Below are 19025 nucleotides of genomic sequence, written 5' to 3'. Positions count from 1 at the left end.
GTAACATTTAACAACAAAAATATGCAAAAAAAAAGTAGTATTGTATATTTTATACCTAAAATCAACTTTGCATCTCTGAAACATTGTAACGGGAGTCGTTTGTAAACAGGGGACTGTCTGTAATTTATTTTTTAGCCTCTAACCATATTAAAGTTTAAAATACACTCTTTAATAAGCCCCCTTATGGCTTAGCAGGAGGCGGCAGAGAAGCCACATTAGTGAGAATATCACTCTTCAGAAGAAACGTATAGCCACAGAGATACTTCTTTCACTTCTCTTGAACATGCAGCTGAAGAGAGTCTGCTGGCTGCCTTTGATGCCGGTAATGTGACTCAAACTGTACGCACAAGAAACGGAGATGACGCAAGCTTATTGATAAAACTGTTCCTACGCTGGACAGCCAAAGGAAATCGAGTGTGGGCGACATTTTCCTACAATTTACTGCTGCTATTGGGTTATTTGAAATTGAGACTGTTAGAAATTGTCGGAGAACATACATAAATATACCTCAGGGCTTGTTTCTATGGGGAGGAGCTTTCGATCCCACTCATTATACTGAATGGGATAGTGGGCTGAAGAGCCCCAAAATGCAGGCAACCATGCGCGTCGATTCAGCGGTGAATTGCCACGCATGAATGAAAACGGCAGTCTGCTGTCCCTTCGATCGCGTTTCCATAAGCATGCATTAAAGAGACTCTGTAACATTAAAAAGATCCCCTGGGGGGTACTCACCTCGGGTGGGGGAAGCCTCCGGATCCTAATGAGGCTTCCCACGCCGTCCTCTGTCCCACGGGGGTCTCGCTGCAGCCCTCCGAACAGCCGGCGACTGTGCCGACTGTCAGTTGAATATTTACCTTTGCTGGCTCCAGCGGGGGCGCTGTGGCGACTTTCGGCACGGAAATAGACGGAAATACCCGATCTCCGTCGGGTCCGCTCTACTGCGCAGGCGCCGGAAACTTGCGCCTGCGCAGTAGAGCAGACCCGACGGTATTTCCGCCTACTTCGGAGCCGACAGCCGTCAGAGCGCCTGCGCAGGAGCCAGGAAGGTAAATATTACGTCACCGCTGCACGGAGGGCTGCAGCGAGACCCCTGACGGATGGAGGACGGCGTGGGAAGCCTCATTAGGATCCGGAGGCTTCCCCCACCCGAGGTGAGTACCCCCCAGGGGCCGTTTTGTCGTTACAGTTCCTCTTTAAAGCACACTATATGGAAAGAAGCCCTTACTCATCATTGGGCATGTTTTGGTAAAAATGACGTTTGCTTGAGCTTTAACAGCAGAGAGAAGAGCTTGCACAGCTCTCAATGTATTGCATGCTATGCCAGAACAGTGTATGGTCATTTTAACATTACAACATGTACTGCAATGGTTCCGGGCCTGGAGACTAATAACAGCCGTAAAGTTCTCCATGGAGATATATTATTCTTAAGGTGCCCATTAACGGTACAATTTTTTCACCAAATGCGATATTTCGATGCGATTTGAATGATCGAATTGTATAAAAAATTCGCAGTTTATGAAGGCAATCGATAAGAAACAATTCTTTGGTCGATTGCTTAATAGGATAAAATCGATCCGAAAGTTGAATTTTATGATTGAATTTGGAAAAAAGAATCATTCAGTAAATGTGAACAATCAAAAATTACCTTCAGATTAGTTTCGGTCATTCAAATCGCACCTAAGGATCGAATTTAGTGAAAAAATTGTACCGTTAATGGGCACCTTTAAATGCTCTGCATCAAGGTTGTCAGAGCTTTCCAGTCACACCAGCAGGGCGCGCCTTGAATCAATCTCCAATTTCCATCTGCAACCTTTATCGGTTTCCAGATTTAAAAATAGTTATATTTCTCCAAAAATAAAACTATTTTACGGAGCCTGATAATCACCGAGGCACAAATGAAAGAAAATACCAGTGCACATTCGGTTCGAAAATTATCTGAAGTTTTGGGCTACTTTCTTTGTGTTCCCTGTAAAAGTAGGAACGGACACTTAGGTGTTATAGCGTCTGAAGAGTTTGGTAGTTCCTTGTTTAAGTTTTGTTTACTCCACTACCAAGATTTAACCCTTTTTGAAAAACTGAAAGTCCTGGCTTTACATTACACCAGGTCCCGTGTCAGTGTAATGCTCCGTTACCAAGTTAAAGGGTTTTGAAGGAGGGGTGTCCCCTGTATCTTGGCTGCACAAAGCGTGATTGCAGAAGTATCTGACAAACCCGACATTGATGATCAGCAGAACCCTCAGGAGGTTGTCTTCTTTCACAGGGGTCTCATTACAGAACACGAAGGAGCAGACAAGGTATACACCTTCCTGACCTCTCTCTGTGTGTTACTGGCCGGGGCTGGAGACTCTATTAAGACGAAGAAGAAGCCCAGCTATACACCCTCTTCACCTCTCAAGATGCAGGGGACACCCCTCCTTCAAAACCCTTTAACTTGGCAACAGAGCATTACACTGACATGGGACCTGGTGTAATGGAAAGCCAGGACTTTCAGCTTTTCAAAAAGGGTTAAATCTTGGTAGTGGAGCAAACATAACTTAAACAAGGAACTGCCAAACTCTTCAGACGATATTATACGCAAGTACCGAACAACGGAATGGAAATGTCACACCACATGTTATCCGTGCGTTGCGTTATATACAGAAGCATACAATTAATGAAAAGCATGAGCCCCTGCCCTGTAAACGTGTGCGTTTTACGGTAACGCACTGCATGCACTCCGTTATTTTGCACCGGCTGCACTGTGAATGATGCATAAATGTTGCATTGTGCTATGTCACACCACACTGCTGTGAACGCAGCCTTAATGTAGGTATACTTTTTCATTGCTGACTATACATTATACAATATGAGGGTGCAATCAATCCCCAGCAGATTCTATCACTCTGAATCTGCCAACTGTCTACATCCTCAAATATATCCCATCGATTCACTCTCTATTGGTTTTTGGCAGTTTATCAAGAGGGAGATCAGATACATTGGAAAATTTCTGGAGGAGAAAATGGGGCAGGAAAAGGGGAAGGAGTGAATGCAGATTGGGGAGGAGCAGTAGGCAAGCGTCAGCCAAAAGGCATTGCAATGTACTGAACAGTACAAGCGTTGCATTACAAGCTGGAATGGTGGCATAGTGGCATGCTCTCATTAAAGAGGAACTTCAGCCAAAACAAACATACCGTCATTAAGTTACATTAGTTATGTTAATTAAAATAGATAGGTAATATAATCTCTTACCCACCCTTTTTGAAAAGAACAGGCAAATGATTGTGATTTCATGGGGGCAGCCATCTTTTTAGTTGAAAGGAGGTGACAGGGAGCATGAGACACAGTTCCAACTGTCCTGGGTCCTGATCAACCCTCCCAGCTGCGCGCGCTAGGCAACGAGAACAACGTCATCAGAAATCCCACCATGCTTTGCATAGCATCAGGGGAAAAATGCCCAAAACAGATTTCTTTAATGGGTCGGAGCTTAGCTTCTGTGCAGCTAAAAATGAGGCTTGGGTAAGGGAAACAAAGTTCTGATGCTGTGAAACTGTTAAAGAAACACAAGGCCTTTTCAGTGCTGTAAATTTTTAATCTGGAGATTCAAATGCAAGCAAAACATGTACATATTTGAATGCATTCTTCTGAAAAAGAAAAACTATTTGACACAGTGCCTGCTTAGGGTTATACTGTATTGTGTACAGTCCTACCATTTTTTCTACACTGTTCATTTTGATGAGAATGTAAAGATCTGGCATTTTGTATTCTGCTGTACTACCTGGTAGCCATGCCTGACCCACCCACATGACTTTCCACCTGCTCTGCTTTAAAGAGAATCTGTACTCTAATATTCTTACACTAAAAAGCATACCATTCTATTCCTTATTTTCTCCTGTGCCCCTCTGTGCTGTTTCTGCCACTCTCTGCTGCAATCCTGGCTTGTTTTAGGCAGTGTTTACAAACAAACTAACCAGCTTGTGATAGGCTCACATAAACAGAGTGTGTGAGTCATACAGAGTGTGCAGGGGGCCTGCAGAGGGTGTGTATCGCTTCTATCCAATCACAAGCAGCCCTGCACATTCCACACATTCAAGCCTTAGCCCGACAGACACGACAGAGGAAAGGAGATAAGATTTATTACAGAGACAGTGCAATTAGGAAAGGCTGCAGTAAGCCAGAGCACATTAGAACAGGCATAGGAACTTATAGGATACAAAAACTAAGGCTAAAAATTTGTTACAGAGTCTCTTTAACCACTTTAGGGCTGTGGGCTTTACCCCCCTTAAAGACCAGGCACTTTTTTTCCATTCAGACCACTGCAGCTTTCACGGTTTATTGCTCGCTCATACAACCTACCACCTAAATGAATTTTGGCTCCTTTTCTTCTCACTAATAAAGCTTTCTTTTGGTGCTATTTGATTGCTGCTGCGATTTTTACTTTTTATTATATTCATCAAAAAAGACATGAATTTTGTCAAAAAAAATGATTTTTTTTTTTTATCTTTCTGTGCTGAATTTTTTCAAATAAAGTAAAATTTCTGTATACATGCAGCATGAAAAATGTGGACAAACATGTTTTTGATAAAAAAAAAAAAACAATTCAGCCTATATTTATTGGTTTGGGTAAAAGTTATAGCGTTTACAAACTATGGTGCAAAAAGTGAATTTTCCCATTTTACAGTATCTCTGATTTTTCTGACCCCCTGTCATGTTTCATGAGGGGCTAGAATTCCAGGATAGTATAAATACCCCCCAAATGACCCCATTTTGGAAAGAAGACATCCCAAAGTATTCACTGAGAGGCATAGTGAGTTCATAGAAGATATTATTTTTTGTCACAAGTAAGCGGAAAATGACACTTTGTGACAAAAAAAAAAAAAAAAAAAGTTTCCATTTCTTCTAACTTGCGACAAAAAAAAAATGAAATCTGCCACGGACTCACCATGCCCCTCTCTGAATACCTTGAAGTGTCTACTTTCCAAAATAGGGTCATTTGTGGGGCGTGTTTACTGTCCTCGCATTTTGGGGGGTGCTAATTTGTAAGCACCCCTGTAAAGCCTAAAGGTGCTCATTGGACTTTGGGCCCCTTAGCGCATTTAGGCTGCAAAAAAGTGCCACACATGTGGTATTGCCGTACTCAGAAGTAGTATAAGGTGTTTTGGGGTGTATTTTTACACATACCCATGCTGGGTGGGAGAAATATCTCTGTAAATGACAATTGTTTGATTTTTTTTTTTACACACAATTGTCCATTTACAGAGATATTTCTCCCACCCAGCATGGGTATATGTAAAAATACACCAAAAAACACATTATACTACTTCTCCTGAGTACGGCGATACCACATGGGTGACACTTTTTTGCAGCCTAGGTGCGCAAAGGGGCCCAAGTCCTATTCACAGGTCAATTTGAGGCATTTGTTTTCTAGACTACTCCTCATGGTTTAGGGCCTCTAAAATGCCAGGGTGGTATAGGAACCCCACAAGTGACCCCATTTTAGAATGAAGACACCCCAAGGTATACCGTTAGGTGTAAGGCGAGTTCATAGAAGATTTTATTTTTTGTCACAAGTTAGCGGAAAATGACACTTTGTGAAAAAAAAAAAAAAACAATTTCCGCTAACTTTTGACAAAAAATAAAATCTTCTATAAACTCGTCATACACCTAACAGAATACATTGGGGTGTCTTTTTTCTAAAATGGGGTCACTTGTGGGGTTCCTATCCCGCCCTGGCATTTTATGGGCCCAAAACCGTGAGTAGTAGTCTAGAAAACAAATGCCTCAAATTGACCTGTGAATAGGACGTTGGGCCCCTTAGCGCACCTAGGCTGCAAAAAAGTGTCACCCATGTGGTATCGCCGTACTCAGGAGAAGTAGTATAATGTGTTTTTTGGTGTATTTGGGCGATCAGGGGGGGGGGGGGGGGGGGTGAAAATCAGTGTGCTTGGGTGCAGACTAGGGTGGCTGCATGAGTAGTAGTCTAGAAAACAAATGCCTCAAATTGACCTGTGAATAGGACTTGGGCCCCTTAGCGCACCTAGGCTGCAAAAAAGTGTCACCCATGTGGTATCGCCGTACTCAGGAGAAGTAGTATAATGTGTTTTTTGGTGTATTTGGGCGATCAGGGGGGGGGGGGGAAATCAGTGTGCTTGGGTGCAGACTAGGGTGGCTGCAGCCTGCCCTGGTGGTCCCTCGGACACTGGGACCACCAGGGCAGGAGGCAGCCTGTATAATACACTTTGTAAACATTACAAAGTGTATTATACACTGTACGTGCGGCGATCCGGGTGCTAGTAACCCGCCGGCGCTTCCGAACGGCCGGCGGGTTAAAGCGCAAGGGGGGCAGAGCCAGGCGCTGGCGGCCGATCGCGTCACGAATGACGCGATCGCGCCGCCCATGCCCCTACAAGGACTGCCGCCTTTGGGCATGAGCTAGTCCTTGCGGGGTCCACTTTCCGGCCGCCTCTGTGCGTTAGGCGGGTCGGGAAGTGGTTAAAGCACAGGCTGGGGTACATTCATGTGGGTGAAAAGGGGGGCATTACCACACATTAAGCCCTGCCTACCTCATATTAAACCAGCCAAAAATTCAGGTTGGTTGATGGTGGCAAGGTCATACCCCTTTTCCACCCACTTATCTATAAGCGGTCTCTGTTCCAACATAGAGAGAGTTATATAAACATTTTTCACAGGTGAGGCAGTCTCTATGATCATTTCAGTATGCAGACCCAATTACCAGAATTCCTGACTGGACAGTGTTCCTGCTACAGCTCTATATAATGCTTATTTTTCTAAATGAACACTAATGAACTATAATATCTTTAGTGACCACTGTGCCAGGTTTGACAAGTTGTCAAATATAAAACAATATAAAATATAAAAAAAATGTAAAAGGGATAATCTGAAACTCTTATAGTACTTTGAATCAATGAAGTCAACATTTTCAATCTATTCCTTTCAATGAAACAACTGCAGTTGATTGAGAACATATCACCTTTCAATTTCAGGTCTTCCTCAACGTTTGATAAATACAATCATTTTATCAAACAAAGTGCCATCGAACGACTGCAGCTTAAGTGTGAGAGGCCAGCCAAAGTTGCACAAATCTCAGATATATAAGTAATTAGATGGAGGAAGGCATCATAGTGCCCAGTAATAGTACAATTTTAGCGAATGTTCACATTTTCAATAAAATAATTAAGATGAAAAGATTAAATTTATTTAATCCTCACCACTAAAGAATCCAACCTGTGATTATATCTAGACTAGTTATAATATCTATGAAAAAAAAATATCTGCCAATCATTTCTTTAAGGAAACCATTGATAATGCGATTGTTCAGGATCGGTTTGTCCCACTGGCTTCTCAGTTTTCATGCAATATGATCTGAATAATGTGATCAAAATACAATTGCTTACTAAATTGTACCGTTAATGTGCACCTTTACATTGGTGTTTTCCTCCTACTTTGTTTAGCACAGAGTGTTCTATGGGTGGCTATAGAACCATTTGAAGATGCGATCTGTGGCTCAGTGCACTATCACTACTTTGTCTGATTACAGCAAGACAAGCTCGGCTTATTCTGTCAAAGACAAGATACTTACTCTCTTCATCAATCTTCAGTTCCTCGTTGTTCTTCACCTTTTCTGCTATCTCTTCTTCATTGAATCCTTTGCTGGCAAGGAACTTGATCTTGTACTCATCCCAAGATACAAATCCTGAAGACCCAGAAAAAAACAAAAAGGACTCTCAATCACTTCAGGGACATTAAGGCAAACCAAATACAGACCAAATTCAATGCATAGATGAAATTCAAGCACACCCAAAGCAAATGAATCAACCAGTACACTCATGAAGTAGGAAATCCAACATTAGGATCATAGATGAAACTCCAGGATAGCTGTAACCTTCTACCACTCTCTCCCTATCACAGCCCTTCATTAGACTGACCTTCTGAACTTTCTGGAAATTTACATAAACATTTAGAAGCCTGCTTAAAAAGGCAGGTGCAGTGTTTGAATGATAGAATGGGCTGTCTGACATCCAAGGACCCTGTACTCTGCTTGATATCATACAGGATGAGGATAAGGGTGCTTCAGAGACTTTTTGCTGCAAGGCAGGTGGTGTTGTGCAGGTGGCTTGTGTCCTCTCTACCTTTTCTCAGAAGCTGGAAGCAACATATTGATAACAACCTGCTTTTCAAAAAGCTTATATATGCGCTTAAAGGAAACCTGAACTGAGTAAAAATATTTATAACACATGAGGTAACTTCAATTGAACATTACAGTTACCTTGCCATCAGTTCCTCTCAGAAGCTCACCATTTTCTTCTGACAATGATCCCTTCCAGTTCTGACAACATTTTGTCAGAACTGAAATATATCAGTTGCTGTCAGTTATAGCTGAGAGGACAACTGATGTGTCCATGTTTCCCTATGGCTCAAGTGGGCGATGTTACAGTTTAACAGTGTGCTGACCAGGATGCTGTTATGGGGTAATGGCCATTTTCAAAATGGAATTCAGAGAATTCTAGTGATCACAGTGAACAACCAGGACGTGGGACAGGAGAAAAAGCTTGAGGAGTAGACTACACGGGAGGTAAGTATGACTTGTGTATGTTTATTTTGAATTTTAATTTCCAGTTCAGGTTTTCTTTAAAGGAGCTACTAAGAAATTCCATCTTATATGGGATAAACAATAGGACCGTTAAGTATTGCAGCAGCATTCTCTCAAATGCTTTGTGACTTGTTGGGATCAATGATGTGCCAGTTGATATGGTTATAGGAGTGGCTGTGGCCTGATCCCCTTGTTCATTTAATTATATGCAAGATGTGCTCCGGTGTATGTGTAAATGTTTTAAATCTTGCCCCATTCCAGTATATATGAACCAGTTATCAACACCTAGCTCTCCAACTGGCCTGTTCACAGGCTTGTGTTTTTTCATGCTGTTTGCTGTCATATTGGGTAGCTTTCATGCTCAGTTCGCTATTATATGCATAAAATAGATCAGTGATGGCTAACCTTGGCACTCCAGCTGTGGTGGAATTACAAGTCCCATGATGCATTGCAATACTCTGACAGCTCTAAGCATAACTCGGGGAGGCAGAGGCATGATGGGATTTGTACTTTTTTCACGGCTGGAGTGCCAAGGTTAGCCATCACTGAGATAGATGGTTGGTTGTAAGTTACAAATACTCCTGTATATTTAATACTTTTGTGCTGTTATTGCTATACCTTCAATAAAGTCCAATTGCTTTGGGTAATAAAAAAAAAAAAAAAAAAAAAAAGGCAGGTGCAAAGAAAATAAAAGCTTGTAGCACCCAATGAGGTTTCAGCTGTTGTAGTTAACTTCCTTAGCGGTAACCCCGAGTCAGACTCGGGACGGAAAGCCGCAGCTCAGAGTGATAATCCAGAATTGGATCCATTGGAGGTGTGGAATGTGCAGGGCTGCTGCAGATCTATCTAGCATTGTTTTTTAGGGTCTAAAAGCTTGAGAGAAAATTGCACCGCTTTTGGACAATAAATTTGGAAATAATCATACCGCCAGAGAGGATTACCATATTTTTCGGACCATAAGACGCACCCAGGTTTTGTGGATAAAAATCAGGAAAAAAAAAATCTATACTTATCCTGTTGCGTCCATGGCACAGGGGCATCTTATGGACCTTTTCCCCCCAAATTTTGTATACCTTGTACCTTTTGTGTCCCTCCTTGTGCTACTCAGCACTTGTTTTGTCCTCCTATGTCTGTCCTGTGTCCCCCTTTGTCCAACTCCTACATGGCCCCATTCAGATGCCCACAGGCCAATCAGATCTCTACCCACAGCACAATGCCACCGCGTATCACTCCCTTTAATTGCAATTTCCATGTGGCCTCCACCCATATTCCAGCTGCAGATGCCGGCCATTAATGTGGGTGCGCTGTCCATCATGGCTGCTACAGCGGCCAGACACGCTGACCCCTGCCGTCACACTTCTACTTGGCCTGATGCTTCCGGGGTCAGCTGTCCTGCGCGTTTCCAACAAGTCTTCTCCAGAGGGCTGGCTCGCTGTTCCTGGAATTTACCCCTATTGCGCTGTCGTCATGGCCAAAACCGATGATCCCTGCCGTCTATCGCAACAGTGGGATCGCTCACTCTATCTCCGGGCTTCTGCCTCCACATGTCCCTATGAGAAGCCGCCAGCCAATCAGGTGGGGGTCGATGGTCTTGAGGGCGGTAGCAGGCTCTGCCATTCTGGCCAGTCACTGCACTCGCTGATCTCAGTGAGTAACTGCGAGGGCATGGGACGGCAGGAGGGGGCTGGTAGATGCCCCATGAAAGTAAAACTTTTGATTTTTTTTGTTCCTGGCTTAAAGGGGCACTACAGTGAAAAACTGTAAAATTTAAAATATGTGCAAACATATACAAATAAGTACATTTTTTTCAGAGTAAAATGAGGCATAAATTACTTTTCTCCTATAAAGCTGTCACTTACAGCAGGCAGTAGAAATCTGACCGAAGTGACAGGTTTTGGACTAGTCCATCTCTTCATAGGGGATTCTCAGCAAGGCTTTTATTCTTTATAAAGATATTCCCGAAAAAGGATCTAAATAATGATGCTGACCAGCTTCCCTGCTCCCTACACAGTTTTTTGGCAGTTGGACAGAGCAACTGCCATTCACTAAGTGTTTTTGAAAATAAATATATCCCTGAGAATCCCCTGTAAAGAGATGGACTAGTTCAAAACCTGTCACTTCTGTCAGATTTCTACTACCTCCTGTAAGTGACAGCAACATAGGAGGAAAGTAATTTATGGCTCATTTTACTCTGGAAAAAAATGTACTTCTTATTTGTATATGTTTGCACATATTTTAAATTTTACAGTTTTTCGCTGTAGTGCCCCTTTAACAAGGACTTGGTTGCCCTTGGAAATTGTTCTATGGATGCTTTAGTTTGCTTTGTACCTGTTTATATAAATCAGTACATATAAAATACCCATTTCTTTGAAGAAGTAAACAATTGGGATAAAACATGATTCATGTTATTACCATGTTCAAAACGCTATTGTGTTCAAGCAAAGGTTCTTGGCTGCAGTTCTGTAAGGTAGCACTGACCTTCACAATGACTGCCCACTAACAAAGCAATAACTGATCTTGTATGTATACCATGGTTATAAGCAATGTGGACTCTAGCACAGACCGGCTGGTACAAAGAGTCTTGTGGTGATTGAGCAGAAACCAAACTATGGCCACTATAAATTGTATCCCCTACCATCCCCATCTGGATCCACAGCCCGGAAGTGAAGCTTATTTTCCTTCACAGCCTCTTTAAAATGCTCTTCAGTTTTTTCCATAATCCAGTTCTGCATTTCCTGTGCGCTGATGCGTTTGTCATGGTTCCTGTCCACCCTTGAAAAGAAGAACACAGGGAGAAATACTACAGATTAGTTATGCCACATGTGAAAGATGAATTCTGATTTTACATCATTTACCCACCCTGGCGTTCAATTTCTGTGCAAAGAGTGGCTCAATTAATTTTCATTAAATGTTTGCTGTAAGTTACCAAAATGAGTTAAGCAAGTGTCTGGTATAAATTTCGAGTACTGTATAGTAAAAATTTCAAACACCGAAGCTAGGAACGTATTAGGCAGAAACCCTGAAGTTGCGGAAAATGCTAGCATTTTTGCCGCTAATAAATGTCAATGGGCCACATGTAAAAATGCATATATGTGCGTTTTACATTGAGCTTTTGAAAATGCATAGCTTGCTGCATGACTTTCAAAAATGCACGTAAAACACACATAATGCATCTCAATGGAGATGCAGATCATGTGTCTTTTTGTAAAAATAAAAAGGCGGCAAAAAACAACAACAACAACAAAAAAGAAACGCATGCTTTCTGCACTGCTAAGTGTGCTCCCAGCCAAAACATGTCAAAAATAAATTTAATTTAAATTTCCCTGTCAGGCCACAATTTCCCCACTCTTCAGCTTTTTTGGCAGTTTTTCGCACCCGCTTTTTCACATTAAAATTCGCATTTCGTGTGCAAATTTTCACCTGCAGGTTTCCACAGCATGCAAAAATATGCATACAAATTTTAAGATAGGAAAACGCAAGAACGAAAAATGGAACCCTGCCTTACAACTAATGGATGAGCTTGACTCGCCCACACCGTTTTCAGCTATTTTCTCTGGACGAGTCAGGCTCATTCATACTGCCAGGAAGGTTACATTTCCCCGTTTGCTTACTTCTTTCTAAGTCCTAGCACAATCTACATCCATACAAGCCCCTTTTGTAACACTAAGAAACAGTACCATAATCTGTTAAGGATCTGTTAATGGATACATTTTCAGCCAAAATCAATTGATTCGGTCGATCGCACTTGATGGAAGATTTTGCTCAAATCTGTGGTGGGTCCAGACAATGAAACTTTTGTTTTACTGTATCTGAACAATAGCTTTGCTCCCTCTAAAAAACAGGCAGAAAATTCCATGTCTTGAGACCTACAAATATGATGTTTTCTTCTTGTCACGGTGTATGAAAAATAGTTTTCAAACATCAAAACTTAAAAAAAAAAAAGAAGAAGAAGAAAGTCATGAAAATAAAAGAACTAGCTAAGGCATTTAATAACAAAACCAGAACACTTAAAGGAAACCTAAACTGAGAAGAATATGGATGTTTCTTTTTAAACAATACCAGTTGCCTGGCAGTCCTGCTGATGCCTTTGGCTGCAGTAGTGGTAGGATCACAGACCTGAATCAAGCATGCAGCTAATCCAGTCCGACTACAGTCAGAGTACCTGACCTGCATGCTTGCTGAGGGGCTGTGGCTAAAAGTAGTAGAGACAAAGGATCAGCAAGAGAGCCAGGCAACTGGTATTATTTTAAAAGGAAAAATCCATATCCTTCTCAGTTTAGGTTCCCTTAAAGAATTGCCAAATTCTAACTTTCAGCTTGCTCCAATGGGCCCAATTCATTTTCCGCCAATAATATTGCTGTGTGCAAGCTAGGGCTGCACGATTTTAGAAAAAAAATTGAAATTGCAATTTTTCTCTCATAAATTGTGATTTTGATTTTATTCACGATTTTCTTCAAAACAAGTGTAGCACTAAATTTACAATGCCCCCAGTGGTTGCCCCAGTATAGGTTAGCCAGGTAGGTGCATCCAGTATCGGTAGCCAGTATAGTTTCCCCCAGTATAAGTTAGTTAGGTAGGTGCCTCCAGTGTTGGTAGCCACAGCCAGTATAGTTGCCCCAAGTATAGGTTAGCAAGGTAGGTGCCTTCAGTATAGGTAGCCAGAGTATTTGCCCCAGTATAGATTAGCTAGGTAGGTGCCTCCAGTGTAGGTAGCCACAGCCAGTAGAGTTGCCCCCAGTATAGGTAGACAGGCAGCATAGGTGTAGTGGGGGGGGGGGGGGGGGGCAAGGGTCGGTGAGAGCAGGCAAAGTAACAACTTACCTTCCAAGATGACACTGGCAGCTTCTATCTTCTTCCTCTCTCAGCCGTCTATGCGATGCGGCTACGTCTTCACAGTGGGGCGCTGTTACCGGCGCTACTGACGCATAGGAGAGGAAGTAGAAAGAGGGTGTGTGTGTGTGTGTGTGTGTGTGTGTGTGTGTGTGTATTCTTTTTTGCAGGTTATGGGAATAGGAAGGTTATGGGCATCATTAGCTAAAGTGCAAGGCAGACATCAGAAGCATCACAAGCAGGAAGAGACACCTAAAGTCTGGTGACTCCCCTATCGTGCTCCCGTGGCCAGTAGTTTTCAGTGAATGCAGTTTAAGTCTTTTCGAACTTCAGAGCGCTCCTGGTCACAAGAGTATGCTCCAGGAGATTCGTGGCTGGGGCCGCACTGTAGTTGCAACTGGTCCATTTGGTGAGCTTTAAGAGGAGCATGGCAGCACAACGAGGAGGATTGGGAAGAGGAGATCGACAGACTTGTAAATGCTACGGGGGGCTGGAAAAAGCCCCAGGCTTTTTTTGCTTGGCTGCCTTGCTAATCCTCTGCCTCTAATACTATTAGCCATAAGGCCCATACACACGTCGGATTTTAGCGAACGACCCGTCGTTCGGACGTTTCCGCGTCAAATCCGACGTGTGTACAGAGTATCGTTCGGGTGATAAGACTGGTTACCAGCGATCCGCCCGGCGGATCGTTGGTGACCAGTCTTATCACCCGAACGATAGTCTGTACACACGTCGGATTTGACGCGGAAACGTCCGAACGACGGAACGTTCAAACGACGGGTCGTTCGCTAAAATCCGACGTGTGTATGGGCCTATTGACCCCGAACAAGCATGCAGCATATCAGATGTTTCTGATATTGTTGACAGATCTAACCAGATTAGCTGCATGCTTGTTTCTGGTATATTGAGACACTACTGAAGCCAAAGACATCAGCAGGGCTGCAAGGAAACTGGTATTGTTTAAAAAGGGAAATAAATATGGCAGCCTTCATATTCTTCTCACTACAGTTGTCCTTGAAGAGCTCTGTTCATTGCAGCAGGCTCTGTCTCTGCTGAAACAGCTACTAAACATTTCTATGGTTTGAACAGATACTAAAAAAGTAACACAGGGTTGCCCAAACCACTCCATCCAGGAGTGGTTTTAAGCATTTCCCTGCATGGGCCCTTCATACATTTCCTCAGTGATATTAAAAAGTGTAACTTCCTGCATCCTTATGAAGCCTGAACAGAATAACAAGAAGATGTGGTTGTGTGGGCACTCCGAGCAAGGCACTGTTTCCCCATAGCACACATTTCCTTAGCAGAACGACAAGTGACACAGCTTGAGGGATTTTTTTTCTGATATTTAATCTTCTGAGCAGAGAAAAACAAAGCTTTTGAAAAGAAACCACATTCACGGATTACACTAGTGACAGCTGCAGCCAAGCCCACCATCAGGGGGAGACAACAAGGAGTCCCGTGACGGGCCCGGGGGCCCCGCCCGCCTAAACACCCCCTCGCCGCTGGACGCCGCTGCGCTGCCTGGCTGCATCAGACCTCGATCAGCGGGCGACCACTGTGCAGGCGCTAGGACCTAGCGGACACCACACTTATATGCGTAAGTGACATCACAAGTACATTTTTTTACTTGTTCCTACAGAATTTCAGAATTCGTGCCGTTCGTATCGGCAGGACGTCCGTGAGTCGGGGACTACCTGTATGTGAAGATATCAAAACAGTGCAGTGACAAATGTAACCAGATGCCTAATCATGAAAACAGTGTGTACCAAAACCAGAGCCAAAAAATCCCACAAATATATATGTAAATAAAAAGGATGCCAGCCGCTAAAGAGAGTAGATACAGAAAACCAGATGCCCATTAACACACACCAATTGTGGAGAATAGTGCTAAGACCTACCAAGTGGTGACTGGTACAGCGCCTCTAAAGCCCCCACAGTCTATCAGGATTCGCCCAAAAGCTTCATCAGAGGTACCTCTAACGGATGCATAACCTGCACTCACTAGTCGCTGTGACGGGGCACAATGCTTTGTTGTGCATCCGTCCAAGTGTGAACCTAGCCTTACAATTTTTACCTTACAAGTTAGCCTTACAAGTTTTATGAACCAAGAGTGACCAGCAGACAAAAGCAAAAAACAATACACCCCCACATTAGCTGAACTCATCTGCAGGACTGTGGAGTCGGTACAAAAAAAATCATCCGACTCCAACACCTCAATTTATGAATCCACCAACTCAAACTCCAGATACCGAAAACAGCTTCGACTCCTCGACTCCTTAGTCTTATAGTTACCAGGGCTGCGGATTTTATACAAAAATCATCCGACTCCCGACTCAAGACTCCTCAGTTTATGAAAACTCTGACTCCAACACCAATTCCAGGTACCCAATATTGCTCAGACTCTGACTCCTCGAATTCAACTCCGACTCCACAGCCCTGCTCATCTGAAGCCCCACATTAGAAGAACTAAAGCCTGGAATGATACATAACTATAATTTAAAAAAAAAAAAAAAAAAAAAACGGATTCCCCCCTCCTTGTTGCCTACTTTTCCACACAGCAATAAAGTTAAAAAAATAAACTTCACAATTCTAAAACAACCAATCCGCCACGCATAATTATGTCCTATTCCATTCAATCAGAGCAGTGAGAAAAACAGCTTTCTAATACAAGCAGTGTAGCTGTCGCACAGAACCTCCCTGTTCTGTTTACTGGTGGTGGTCTGAAAGTCAGCATTTCTACTTTGCTCTAAAAGATTCCTTACAGGTTGAAAGCTACTATCCCAGAAATTTTTTTTAAGCAGAACATCACTGAAATAGTTAAACAAAGCACGTTGTCCTGCTATTCAGTTTCTAATCCGCATCCAAACTTGAGATAACAGTATCTTTACACACATTGTTACATCATTGGAATGTAAACAAACGCAGTGTAACAAGTGAAAAAGAGCTCTCTGTGCTTCAGACACACACACACAGAGTTCAGAATAGCTCATTAGAAGATGTTAATAAATAATAAAAAGCAGTTTGAATAAAATACGACAGCATTTAGGGCACGATAAACTACACTTTGGAAACCTGTAATTTGTAAACAGACAATATTACTTGTGCGTAAAAGCAAATATGATAACTGTATGAGTAATAAAAAGTAGGAAAACTCATTTTTATTGAATGTTATGTTGGAGTTTCAGACCACTGTAAGGAACAAACTTCACCTGACCTTGAGATTAAAGCAATTGTTTCACTGTTCATTTCCAGTCAGTCTGCATCAGAATTTAGTCCAGATTAACAGATAATCTGACCACTTTCATAATATCGACCACCTACCTCCCTGTCAGCTCAGTGAGGGAAAAGGATCCAGGCGGTGACTAAAGAGGGGTTTTTTTTGTTTTGTTTTTTACAGTACCATGAATAGCAGTTGATATACTAACTGTAAACCTCAGTGGCTACAAGTATCATACTAAAAGCCAGACAAACAAGTAAACAACAAACTGTGGAGTGTTAAACCGCAGCTTATTTAATTCACTTACAGCACAAAAGACCTGAGGAAACCACAACAAATGTGCTAAACACACTCTTCCCCTTTATCATAGCTAACAGCCCCCAATGCTTAAATTAAGAAAACGGAGCATGTGAAAGTGTGGATGACACCCACATCAGATGTTTGAGGTTTCTGCTTTTGAGAATTGTTAGTTTACAACCCAAAAACCTCTTAAGGTGCGTACACACCTTTGATGGATGTGGCCCTGCTGGGGATCTGTACCCGATCGCCTTGGTTGACATCGTCTGGCCAGGCTGCACAGACGTGAGTCAGTGGTGTAGCAGTGTGCACTATGCCATCGCTGGGCATGAGCTGATCCACTGGGCAGATCACTTGTGAGTTGGGGGTCGTGAGCCTCTGTACACAGCCTGACTATTAGCTCAGCCGCATCAGCCAAGTCAAGCGTGTATACAAGGCTTTACTCTCTAGTGACCACTAGGAATACAGCAATATAAAAGTGGATAAAATATAAAAAGAAAGGAAAGTTGTCAGGTTGTAATAGTAATCCTCTGGCTACCAAACTTTGAGAATAACTCAGCTGGTATTAGAATGCAAAACAGAGGGAGAAGGGTGCTTAGTTCACACTTGCGTTTCTGTGCCAAACGGACCGGATGACCGGACCGGACCGGATCGGAACCGTACGGTTCCGATCCGGTCGCATCAGGTATGTATACGGCTGCGATCCGGATCCGTTTGGTAAAAGAGATAAATAAGCTATTTTACTTGTTGGGGTCTGGAAGGTCAGCAGAAGGTGCATCTGTAGAATCAGGTCCTCCGCTGTTTAGGGCCTCACCTCTATGTCAGACATACTGCCAAACAGCTCCAGCACCAAGTCACTGCTGCTCCACTCCAGAAATGCTGGGCCGATGTGTCCCAATCCAAAATGGCCGCTAGAAAACGCATAGGAAGTGGGGTAGAACGTCAGTTTTTTATGGCCAGTGTGTTCTGTGCTTTCCGTTTCCCACTGGTTTCTATTGCCGGACGGTGCAGTCAGGCTCCGGTCCGGGTGCGTGGGCCGGATGATCCGGACCCGAAAAATAGAGCATGTTGGAAAAGTGTCCGGAGTCCGGATCTGATCCGGCTCCGTTCTGTACGGAACGTACGCACGTGAACGTCCGCATAGACTTTGCATTGCTATGCGGAACGTACGTTCCGTTTGTACAGTATACGGTCCTGATCCGATCAGGCGAATCCGGACAGCGAACGCTAATGTGAACCAGGCCTTAGTGATGGGCTTTGAGGTCCATTTATGAAGATCGGAAAAGGTTATCTTCCAACTTTTTTGATGATATTTGTGAAAATGCTGATAAAGTTAGCAATAAAGCTAGCAATTAAAATGCTGATAAAGTTAGCAAGTAAAGCTAAAAATTTTGTTATGAACCTGGCCTCACAAGGAATAACCAGTCAGAGCAAAAAAATAAATAAAAATTGAAAAAAAAAAAAAAAAAAAAAAAAAAAGGTTATTGGCTATATTTTATAGGATTCTAATTGGGAAAAAACAGTTCTGTGTTAATGTATAAAAAAAAAAACAAACCTAAAAATATAACTTTTATAACATTTTCCCTTACATTGCTGTAATTAACATGATCAGTGAACTACCGACTGCCGGTAACATAAGGGATCTGAGTCTGTACTGTCTATATAGCCAAATAATCTAAAATGAGTTAAAGAGGAGCTGTCAGCCATACTATCTCAGAAAAAACCCAAAAACAAATATATAAGCAGGGCTGTGGAGTCGGAGCAATTTTGGGTACCCGGAGTCAGAGTTGGAGACTGTTGATTTTTGTACAAAATCCACAGCCCTGGTAAGTATTAGACTAAGGAGTCGGAGTCATGTTGGGTACCTGGAGTCGGAGTTGGAGGTTTCATAAACTGAGGAGTCGGAAGATTTTTGTACCGACTCTACAGCCCTGTATATAAGTAGATAAATACTTGCTCTACTTACATAGCATATGTATTGCACTGTCCAAATTTTGATTTTAGTGATTTTTCTACAGAAAAAAAAAAAGAAAATCCTTCTTAGCATTTCCTGTTTTAGCTGTGGCTATTTTGAAACCAATCCTGATGTGATTT

At 42.6% G+C, this 19025-nt stretch overlaps 1 protein-coding gene across 3 annotated transcripts in view; it reads right to left on the bottom strand.

The window, feature by feature from the left end:
* The window catches only part of SDF4 (stromal cell derived factor 4), an 82497-nt gene that overhangs the window by 31766 nt on the left and 31706 nt on the right, over positions 1–19025 (bottom strand). For all 3 annotated transcript variants that reach the window (XM_068240590.1, XM_068240592.1, XM_068240591.1), the window contains 2 exons: positions 11223–11359; positions 7577–7690 (listed from right to left, as the gene is read on the bottom strand). In XM_068240590.1, coding sequence (XP_068096691.1) covers positions 7577–7690; positions 11223–11359 — 251 coding nt within the window. The remainder of the gene's footprint in view (positions 1–7576; positions 7691–11222; positions 11360–19025) is intronic.

This window comes from Hyperolius riggenbachi, chromosome 6, assembly GCF_040937935.1.
Source record: "Hyperolius riggenbachi isolate aHypRig1 chromosome 6, aHypRig1.pri, whole genome shotgun sequence".
Lineage (NCBI taxonomy): Eukaryota > Metazoa > Chordata > Amphibia > Anura > Hyperoliidae > Hyperolius > Hyperolius riggenbachi.
The sequence above is the reverse complement of the archived record's forward strand: the minus strand, read 5'-3'. Positions and strand labels throughout refer to the sequence as shown.